Raw genomic sequence first — 11,823 nt, forward strand, 5'->3', positions numbered from 1 at the left:
CACTTCAACTGTAAGTTAGAACAATAGTGTGCATAACCGAATGTCGCCCAGACACATCCGAAAACCTGTGAACATTATGACAGAAAATGTCGATGTTATCACCAACAAGATGCAAGAACTGGCAACAGTGCTCGAACTAAGTCACATAGATATTGCAACTTTGACAGAAATTTACCCTAAGAATTCCAGACTTCAACTGACAGAAGACTCAATCTGCCCCAATGGATACAACCTCTTCAGCAATCTGTCTGATCGAAACTACAGAAGAGGAGTTGCTGTTCTAGCTTCCAAGGAATCCCAGGTAAAAGAAATTTCTGTTCCGAATTTTTACTTACCCTGGATTGAAGCCATTTGGGTATACCTGCCCCTACCCAATGAAATGTTCGTCCTAAGTTCAATTTACAAGAGCCCCAATAGTCCATGCCAGCTGTCCTCTAAAAGAGCAATTGCTGAAATGACGCAATTCATACTATGCAACTTTTCAAAGGCAACTTTGCTCATGACAGGGGACTTCCACCTCCCAGGCGTGTCGTAGATAGATGGCCAAGATATGACCAGGTCGAGCCTTGAACAAAACCTACTAATTCAAGTCCTTGCTGATAGTTTTCTGTACCAAACAATAACCGAGTCGACAAGAATGCGTCCGGGACAAAGTCCTTCAACACTCGACGTGGTCATAACCAATGACCCGGAAAAGGTGATCAAGACAGAGACTCTCAGTCCAATTGGTTTCAGTTACCACATGCCAGTCCTTTCATCTATGCAAGTCAATTCCAAACCATCAAAATATCCTAAGCAATCCCTTACTAATTGCAAGATGATGGTGAAAGAGCTGATAGATGCCAATCTGGAAACTCTGATCTCAGATGATGTGGAAGCTTCATGGGTAACCCTAAAAAATACCTTACTAGAGAGCCAAGCCCAACACACCAGCGTGAAATGGAAAAAGAAACTGAAAACTCTACCTTTCTTCACCCAAAAAATCAAGAAACTATGCAATAGGAAGAAAAAACTTTGGGAGAAGTTCGTGAAACAAAAAACGATAACAGAATATGAGAAGTACAAAACCGCCAGGAACCTCCTCCGAAAAGAAACGCGGAAACTCATTGCAAACTAAGAAGAACATATGGCCAAAAATGTCAAGGAAAACCCTAAGATATTCTGAAAACATATCTCCCTGCGTAAACCAGGCAGACACTCAGTACCAGACCCGGAAAATAACAGCTCAGTTTCTTCCTGCGCCTCCGAAAAAGCTAACCTTTTGAATCAGCAGTTCGCGTCAGTGTTTTCTAAGAATGGCCCCCAATCAATCCTCCCACCAGAAGAACAGGCTCACGCTCAATTTCCAATGTTACACTCACCAGTCACACTCGAAGAAGTAACCAAACTGCTTAAGGAGCTTTATGCCAACAAAACGACTGGACATGATGGTCTGAGTCCATGACTGCTGAAGGAACTAAGCCCTGCCTTATCAGAACCCCTGGTAAAATTATTTAACTTGTTGCTAACACAAGGAAGCTTCCAAGGGATGGGAAGAAAGCAATAGTCATCCCAATTCATAAGAAGGGTAGCAAAACTTCAGCAGCAAACTATAGACCTATCAGCCTTACCTGTGTGGTATGCATGGTCAAGGAGAGAATTGTCAACAAACACATCATGAACCATCTTGAGGCTAACTCACTCATCAGCAGCAGCCAGCATGGTTTTTGTTCTAAGAGATCGGTGGATATAAACCTTCTTGAGTCTTACAGTCTTGTAACTGACCTATTAGAGAAAGGAGTATCAGTGGATATACTCCTGCTTGATCTAGCCAAAGCTTTCGACAAAGTTTGTCACCGCTACCCCATTCACAGGCGACGTACCCTATCTCTTCGTCCACAAGTGATCAGTTGGATCGAGGATTTTCTGAGGGACAGAACACAGCAAGTGAAAGTGACCACAGGACCAAACAGTCAAGCTCTCTCTGATGAAGTCAAATTCACCAGCAGGGTCCCCCAGGGCAGTGTCCTGGGCCTTACCCTGTTCAATATATACATAATTGAGCTAGCCCTTATAACCAGTAACAAAACCACTCTTTATGTGGACGATTCAAAACTCATAGGTCCTGCCAACACCCCTTCTACCCTCCAATCCCTCCAAACTGATCTCAACCACACGTGCTCCAGGTTCAAAAGATGGTTGCTGGAATTCAACACTGAAAAATTCAAGATCATATACTTTGGACACAACAACCACAAGCAACAGTACCTTATGACCCAATACCCTGGGATTCACCAGATACCGGAGCATGTTCAGGAGGAGAGAGACCTTGGAGTGTATGTGGACTCCCATTTAAATTTCAGCTCCCACTCACAGAAGATCTCAGCCCATGCTAGCAGAGCCCTAGGCATCATTAAACACAGCATTACCAGCAGAAGTAGAGAAGTAATCACCAAGCTCTACAAGGGACTATAAGACCGAGATTGGAGGTGGGGACCATCCTGGCCACCCCTCGATTCAAAAAGGACAAGGTAGTTCTTGAGCAAATCCAACGAAGGGCCACTAAGCTGATTGCCGGTATGGAAAACAAGCCCTGTAGTGAACGGCTGAGGGAGCTCAACATCCCCTCTTTAGTCTACAGGTGGAAACGCGTAATGTAATGGTAATGTAAACAATACCATGATCCACTGAATAGTCAAAGTAGAATGCATCACTCTTACCAACAGAGATTTAACTATTGGTAGCACGACACAAATCAGTCATACGACCATATTCCTTGTATTTTAGGGTAAGATGCGGATATATATTAGAGTTAACTGATTTTGTCCATTCCTCTTCCTTACAATACAGTGGCCAATTAGTTATTTTGACTTTTATATCATAAGTACTATCTTTCTCAGAATATCGCAAGTATTTTCAAGAATAAAATCATCAGGAGCAACTTCATTCTTTCTATCGAATTTGACGGTGGGAGGGGGGGGATTTTTGTCCAAAAATCACGTTTTTCATTCAAACCATCTCAGAGGGTTCAGAGACGTTGGATATGAATGTCCAATAGGCATTGTGAACGTCTTCATCGGCAATCCAAGAATCACAATCAGAGTTGTATCCTAGCCAGTGAACAAGCAACTGTATCTAACCCTTACGAGTTTGACTCTTTAATATCGTTTCAATCTGATACATTCCATTGTTTTTAACTTTTTGCAAGTTATACTCGTGAAATCCGCCAAAAACCTCTTTTTCTTTCATATCATGTAGATAATACGTGTCAGGAATAATTTCTAAGACCTTGACACTTTAAAAAGTTCAGTAGACCACAAGTAATCCCTCTTTTCAAAAATACTACTCGTTTTATTGATTTGAACTGTATGACCAACATTAAATTTCTACCTTTGCTTCAATTGCCCAGCCCCCTCATTGAAACAATGTTGAAGAAAAATCTCAAATGTTCTGTTACCGTCAAAAGCCTCAAGAGGAGTATGAATGGAAAGGGATTGATGAAGGCGTTGATTATAAACTAACATAATTTTATCTAAATCTTTAATAGAAGTACCAGCATTTTTCAATATAGAAGATCTCAAGATTAAATTTCGAAGTGCTATCAATCGCTCAGCCAATACAACCTTTATTGGACTATAACTATGATGGAGTGTTGTATTATATTTCAATAAAACCTTTTATACGTGTGGATTTGATTTCGTTCGAGTTACGTTCAATTTATAGGCATCTTGCTTGACGAAAATCTTTCCTTCAAGCATCATATTGAGATGATTAAAATGAAAGTATCCAGGAGTCTCGGAATCCTTAGAATGCTCAAACACATATTTCCAGAATCAATTATTAGAATCTGGTTCTGCAGTCTAGTTCAGTCTTATGTTTCATATTGTTCTGTTATTTGGATGTCAACTTTTCCATCGTCTCTGAAGCCACTTTCAAAACTTTATGATAAGGCAAGGACTCTTATTCAGGAAACTAACAGATCTTCATTCAAACCCTTGCTTGATAATCACTATTTTCTTTCTTGTTCTTCTTTCATATTTTATTTTACAGCTGCACTGTGTAATAATATATTTTTTGTTCCTGATCAATCGATTTATCATCCCCGCACTTCGAAAAATTTACAGATTCTTCACGACCATCAGTGAGGTCTGACTTCAACCCTCTAACAACTTGCAACAGGACCTGGATCCAGAGTTTGCAAGAAGCTGCAACTCGTTTGGAATGTTCAAAAATTATGTTAGAGATTTTCTAGCTGGTAAATAATTTTTTTTCTGGTTTCCCTTAGAGTTGATGTCTCTGAATTAAGTTGGATATTTAATTGAGTTCGTGAAATCATGTGCTACCCCCTGCCTAGTTTGTCATTTCTTGTCACTCCCTAGGTAGTCATTTCCGTGGATTATTAAAACTGGTGACTCAATTTTTGGATTTTGTTTTTATTTATTTGTGTTGGTATTTTTGTCTCGCTTATTCTTTCCCAGCCATTGAGCTTTATGAGGAGATGGTCTTGGAGTAATTTTTTGCTTAGATTTTTGCAAGATTCTTCACGACCATCAGTGAGGTCTGACTTCAACCCTCTGACAACTTGCAACAGGATCTGGATCCAGAGTTTGCAAGAAGCTGCAACTCGTTTGGAATGTTCAAAAATTATGTTAGAGATTTTTTAGCTGGTAAATAATTTTTTTTCTGGTTTCCCTTAGAGTTGATGTCTCTGAATTAAGTTGGATATTTAATTGAGTTTGTGAAATCATGTGCTACCCCCTGCCTAGTTTGTCATTTCTTGTCACTCCCTAGGTAGTCATTTCCGTGGATCATTAAAGTTGGTGACTCAATTTTTTGGATTTTGTTTTTATTTATTTGTGTTGGTATTTTTGTCTCCCCTATTTTTTCCCAGCCATTGAGCTTTATGAGGAGATTGTCTTGGAGTAATTTTTTGCTTAAGAAATTTACTTTTAGATAAAAAACTCAGACCTGAGGGTTAGCAAATTCACTACCCCATTCTGTTTGAATATTTCTACAAGAATCTTGTTCGAAGGTAGATTCAAGGGCTCTAGTATCTTCATCACTTTTCATTGAACGCGATGGAAGGGCATATTCATAGTGATTTATATTAAAACACTGATTGCAAGTAAAAATGGATAGATAGCTAGATAAATTTATTGCACACTCGAACAAGAGCCAAGAGCACACAATTGCACACAAGAGCCAAGAGCTCATATGGCATGAGCTCGAGCAAAATTCTATGAATCAACAGATTCATTAAAAAGCAAAATCAGAGGTTTAGTACCATAGGGGATTTAAGATAAGAGTTCTGAGACATGAGGTCCTTATAAATATCGGAATTCAATAAGAACCGATCAACGATTCGTAATACCGTCCTGGCTGAGCGGCTGTTGCGCTGGCATGGGATTTCATTGTCCAAGGGCCACGGGTTCAATCCCAGTTATTTAGTATGGGACAGGGGTCAGTGATGTTACTCTGTAAGCTCAGCCAGAGTCGACCCAGCTCTAAATGGGTACCTGGAGAAATATGGGGAAGGTAGGCAGGAAGGGTGTGTGAAAGCACAGGATAGTTGGCCCCCAACCCCCCATTGCACTTTCTGGCTGAAGGGCCATGAAACGGAGATCAGCACCGCTGGTTTGGACTTTAAGGGTCTAGTGCCGTCTTACTACTTACTACTTACCCATTCGTAAGTTAAAAATAGCTCATTTTTTCTAATTTTTCAGAATTAACCCCCCTCCCAACTACCCCAAAGAAAGCGGATCCGTTCCGGTTATGTCAATCATGTATCTAGGACTTTTGTTTATTTTTCCCACCATGTTTCATCCCGATACCTCCACTCTAAGTGTTTCCAAATTTTAGGTTTCCCCTCCCAACTGCCCCCCCCAATGTCACCAGATCAGGTCTGGATTTAAAATAAGAGCTCTGAGACACGATATCCTTCTAAATACAAAATTTCATTGAGATCCGATCACCAGTTCGTAAGTTAAAAATACCTCATTTTTTCAAATTTTTCAGAATTACCCCCCCCCCCAACTACCCCAAAGAGAGCAGATCCGTTCCAGTTATGTCAATCATGTATTTAGGACTTGTGCTTATTTTTTTCCATCAAGATTCATCCCAATCCCTCCACTCTAAGTGTTTTCCAAGATTTTAGGTTTCCCCCTCCCAACTCCCGCCAATGTCACCAGATCCGGTTGGGATTTATAATAATAGGTTTGAGACATAATATCCTTCCACACATCAAATTTCATTAAGACCTGATCAACCGTTCGTAACTTAAAAATACATCAATTTTTCTATTTTTTCCGAATTAACGGTCCCCTCACTCCCCCGTAGATGGTCAAATCGGGTAACGATTATTTCTATTTTAATCTGGTCCGCTTTCTTATACGCCTGCCAAATTTCATCGTCCTAGCTTACCATGAAGTGCCTAAAGTAGCAAAACCGTGACCGACAGACCGACAGAATTTGCGATTGCTATATGTCACTTGGTTAATACAAAGTAACATATATGGGGAAATATGGAGAAGGTAAGCAGGAAGGGTGTGTAAAAGCACAGGATAGTTGGCCCCCTACCCCCCATTGCACTTTCTGGCTGAAGGGCCATGAAACGGAGATCAGCACCGCTGGTTTGGACCCTAAGGGTCTAATGCCGTCTTACTACTTACTACTTACCCATTCGTAAGTTAAAAATACCTCATTTCTTTTAATTTATCCACTAACTTCAGCATCCCTGATGGTGAAATCGGGGAAAACGACTTTATCAAGTCAATTTGTGCAGGTCCCTCACACACTTACCAATTTTCATCATCCTAGCACGTCCAGAAGCACCAAACTTGCCAAAGCACTGGCCCCCCTAAATTCCCCAAAGAGAGCGGGTCCAGTCTGGTTAAGTCTTTATCACATCTACGACATTTGCTAATTCTATCCATCAAGTTCCATCCCGATCTATCCACTCTATGTTTTCCAAGATTTCCAGTTTCCCCTTCCAACTGCCCCCTATATCACCACATCTGGTCGGGATTTAAAATTAGATCTCTGAGACATGAGTTCCTTCTAAATATCAAATTTAATTTTGATCTGGCCAAGCGTTTGTGAGTTAAAAATACCTTAGTCTTTCAAATTTTTCTCAATTAACACCCCCCCCCCCCTCTCAACAACCCCAAAAGAGAGTATATTCAGTCCGCTTATGTCAATCACGTATCCAGAACTTGTGCTTATTCTTCCCATCAAGTTTTATCCCAACCTCTAAACTCTAAGCGTTTCCCAAGATTTCCCATTTCCCCCTCCAACTCCCCTCAATATCACCGGATACGGTCAGTATTTAAAATAAGAGCTCTGGGACACGAGGTTCTTCTAAATATCATATTTCAGTAAGATCCAATAAACCATTCGTGAGTTAAAAATATTTCATTTTTTTCAGTTTTTCCTCTCCATCCAGCCTCTCAGATGGTCGAATCGGGAAAACGACTGTTATCAAGGCAATCTGTATAGGTCCCTGACACGCCAACCTGTATTCAGCGTTGTAGCACGTCCAGAAGCACCGAACTCGCCAACACACTGGAAATCGCCCCAACTCCCCCATAGAGAGTGGATCAGGTCCAGTTATGTCAATCACGTATCTAGAGCTCGTACTTATACTTCCCATCAAGTTTATCCCGATCTCTCCACTCTAACGTTTTCCAAGATTTTCGGTTTCCAAGATTTCTGTTTTCCCTTCCATCCCCCTATGTCCCAAAATCCAATTCAAATTCAAAATGGAGCGTTTGAAGCATAAGATTTTTCTTCATATCAATGTATATATAAAGTTTCATCAAGACCTGATCACCCATTTGTAAGATAAAGATACCTCAATGTTCACGTTTTCCATGATTTCTGGTTTCCCCCTCTAACTCCCACCAGTGTCACCGGATCTGGTCGGGATTTGAAATTAGAGCACTGAAGCACAAACTCCTTCTAATATTAAATTTCATCCAGATCTGATCTCTTGTTCATAAGTTAAACATACCTGTTTTTCCAATTTTTCCAAATTAGCAGCCTTCCCCCCAACTTCCCCTAAAGAAACTGGATCCGTTTCGGTTATGTCAATCATGGATATAAGACTTGTTCTTATTTTTCCCACCAAGTTTCATCCTTATCTCTCCACTCTAAGCGTTTTTAAATAACTCTGGTCCCCCTCTAACCCCCCTAATGACACTGGATCCGATCGGAATTTCAAATAAGCGATATGAGTTTCGAGGTCCTTCTAAATATCAAGTTTTATTAAGATCCGATGACTCCTTCGTAAGTTAAAAATACCTCCTTTTTTCTAATTTTTCAGAATTAACCCCCCCCCCCCAAACTCCCCCAAAGAGAGTGGATCCGTTCCAGTTATATCAATCACATATCTAGGATTTGTGCTTATTTTTTCCACCAAGTTTCATCCTGATCCCTCTACTAAGCGTTTTCCAAATTTCAACCTTCCCCATCAAACTCCCCCAATCCACCGGACTCGGTTGGGATTTAAGATAAGATCTATGAGACACGAAATTCTTCTAAACATCAAATTTTATTAATATCAGATTAACCGTTCGTAAGTCAAAAATATCTTTTTTTTCGATTTTTTCTGAATTAACCGTCCCCAACTCCCAGATGGTCGAATTGGGGAACCGACTATTTCTAGATTTAACTGGTCTGATCCCTGATACGCCTGCCAAATTTAATCCTTCTGGCTTATCTGGAAGTGGCCAAACTACCAAAACCAGGAAAGACAAACAGACCGACAGACAGACCAACAGACCGACACAAATTGCGATCGCTATATGTCACTTGGTAAATACCAAGTGCCATAAAAATGGTACAAGACCATTAACGGAGTAAATAAATTAACAAAAGGGAACAAAAACTTAGGTATACTTGAACAGACTTTTGTGACGTCTTTGAATCTCGTCTAGACTCAAAAAGATCTGTTTGAAATATATACAATGGAAAAAAGGCTTCAGTTTTTGGATAAACAAACCGCAAAGTCTATGATTTCGATGAAGAGTGTATCTGGGTTCGTTCTTTGAATATTTTGTCGCTAATTTCTTTTCCATTCCAATGATTAGACCAAGGGTGGTGGGGGAACTTAAACTTTGCACTTCGCCAGTGTTTTCATAAACACTTTTCAAAACTTGAGCCATTTTGAACGCAAACCCAGAGTGAAGCATCCACTACCCTTTTCCATACTGACAGGCGATGTGCTGATATGACGACGCCTTCGTTTGATACCTCTTAAATCATCACCCCCCCCCCCCTTGGCATGCTAGTATTTTCCAAAAATGATTAAAAAACTTCTTTTGATATTCCTCCATATTACCTTAATCGATTTAAAATGTGTTTCATCCCTGTAAAAATTTTTGGTAAGTTTCATGACTAAAAATTTATACAAATGACTATCAATGATTTAGGTCTTTTATGATTTGCAATTAAATCTGATACCAAATAAATTAAACTATAAGTCTTCCTTGGATTATTAACATCACTCTTTTTGTCATCAATTTTTACATGTTTACTTTCAGCGAGATAGGTCAAGTGTCTTTTACTTTCCTCACGACAGGAATGAAGCATTAGGTCTACAACACTTGATAAAGCTTGTCTTTTACTTTACTCCCGACAAGAATGAGACATTAGGTCTAAAACACTTTATTAAACTTTAGACGAATCTTCTCCTTGTGTTAGTGGTGGTGGTCGTGGAGGTGAGTAGTGAGGTTAATCAATGATATTTACTTTTAGCGGTCTTTCCCGGCAGAGTTCATGCTGATTGACACATCGAAGAGTATTTACAATCAAAATTAATTTTTCATCGTCCGTAATTGCCTCACTGTCAATAAATTTATCAATATTATCTCTAAAGTGCTCTTTTTGGTGAAAGAGCGAGTTCTATTGACGCTAGTTTGTAAGGTTTAACTATTTTCTAGAGAATAGTGTTTACAAGCACCGCCATTATTGGCAGTAACAATAAAAAGAATCTACTACCCTCTTGAACAAGCCGTGTTGTTTTGAAATCTTTTCGTTTCCTTTTGCAAGCTACGGGAGGTGAAGGTGAACGACGTTGCTTTGTCCATTACTTAACTACTACTGGTAGTTGGACATTGCTTTTAGTTAAATTTAAAAAAAGCTTAAATAAGAGACTAATGAATTCATTGTCGATGCCATGTTTGAGTATAGCCTTCCTAACAACCGGTTTTGAATTATTGAGGACGGAAAATAAGTGTCTTTATTTATGTTGTTTCTTGAGTGTTAAGATGGCAACTAATGAACTTTTTTTACTACTCGCGGGTAGATATACGGTAATTTCACTGTCAAAAATATCCTTGACCAAAAGTAACTCCTCGGGTGGGTTTTGACCGAGATCCAATAGAATGTAACCATAGGGTTTATTTGTAGCTTCATTGTTTGACGAGAGTAGAAATTTCAATTCACCGGGATGTATTTTTTTTTAAAGTTATAAGGGAACTGGAATCACGAACAACCCTATAGATGATATAGTAAGTACAATTCAAAGCAAGTTTTCTCATACATTTACTCTGATGAAAGATATTGTGAAGAAATACGGTTACGGAAATTTTTTTATGATGAAGTTGGACCAAGAATAACTGTGACATGTCTTGAGACCATTCTCCATGGGATACAGCTAAATAGTCAATATAATATTAAACACGTCAAGTCCCCGTATGAATTTTATGTTTAGTGGAATAGTCTTTATCTTATCAAAAGACTCTTACCACAGACTATAGTAGTAATACATATTTTTCAAATTTTCTAAAAACATTTTATCACGTTGAATTATTTTCTACAAAAGTTATGTTTTACAGAAATTGAACGTCTGCAAAGAAAATATCTGAATGGAAATTTAAAATTGAATAGTTTTACTCGTATGGCTTTAAAAATACGACTAATCTAACCTAACCCCAATCTGTTGAATAAATAACAATAAGAAACAAAAATAAAATACAGGTTTTCTTTAATATATAAATACACTAATCAAATTTTAAACACTATTTACATGGGACATAAAAGAACTTAGACATTTTAAAAAGCACTTGAGGCTGCCTACTCCCGGAGAGCGGGGACAGCCACTGCGACAGTCAAGGGCCGGGTCGGAAGAAGTGGCATACGCTGCAGTGGGCGAAGGCTGGCCATGGGAGACTGGCGTACGGAATGAATGTAGATTCTAGATATAATATTTAGCACTTTTGAAAACAACGAATATACCTTACGCAAAAAAATAAATGAAAAAACATAAAAAACCATAAGACACATTGCAAAGCTTGAGACAGAGAAAAGACACCCTCCTCCCACCAACTATTGAAGTTTCTCCAGACCGAGAGGATGTCTCTACTCTAGACATACGTCTCGATCTGCAGTAAGGTAGTGGCCATGTAGTAGTACTCTGACACGTCCAAAGGCATATAGACTGTCCGATATGGCTAACCTGGCATTTTTTTTCAACTCTACCAGTGTAGTTTTTATATTTTAGAGAGTAAATCCCCATAACTTTCACTTTTGGTATTAAATTATTTTTTACACAGTTCTATAAAAACTTCTGTACAAATTTTCCTTTACATAGTGTGAAGGCACCCCTTTGGAGACTTTTTTTGATAACCTCATTGTTCGTTTACAAAGAGTAACCTCTGAACCTGCAAGCACACAATTGGATATAAGGTCACTCCTCGTCTTTGATTTTGAAAATAGCAACTTGTCTGGGACCCGCCCCTTCACTACCTCCAGGTAAATGGACCCATCCCAGATGGTGTAGTCCAATCATGAGCTAATTTTCTCAACATCTTCCAAATCATCCAATAGATTCTTGGTTTTAACATT

General features: G+C 39.2%; 1 protein-coding gene across 1 annotated transcript; it reads left to right on the forward strand.

Moving 5' to 3' along the window:
- The first annotated feature begins 1,623 nt into the window (after positions 1-1,623).
- Positions 1,624-2,454, forward strand: LOC136042393 (uncharacterized). The gene has a single exon (XM_065727373.1). It carries the CDS (start codon positions 1,624-1,626, stop codon positions 2,452-2,454), a length of 831 nt encoding a protein of 276 aa, XP_065583445.1.
- Positions 2,455-11,823: the final 9,369 nt, after the last annotated feature.

Source organism: Artemia franciscana, unplaced genomic scaffold, assembly GCF_032884065.1.
Source record: "Artemia franciscana unplaced genomic scaffold, ASM3288406v1 Scaffold_1224, whole genome shotgun sequence".
Taxonomy (NCBI): Eukaryota; Metazoa; Arthropoda; class Branchiopoda; order Anostraca; family Artemiidae; genus Artemia; species Artemia franciscana.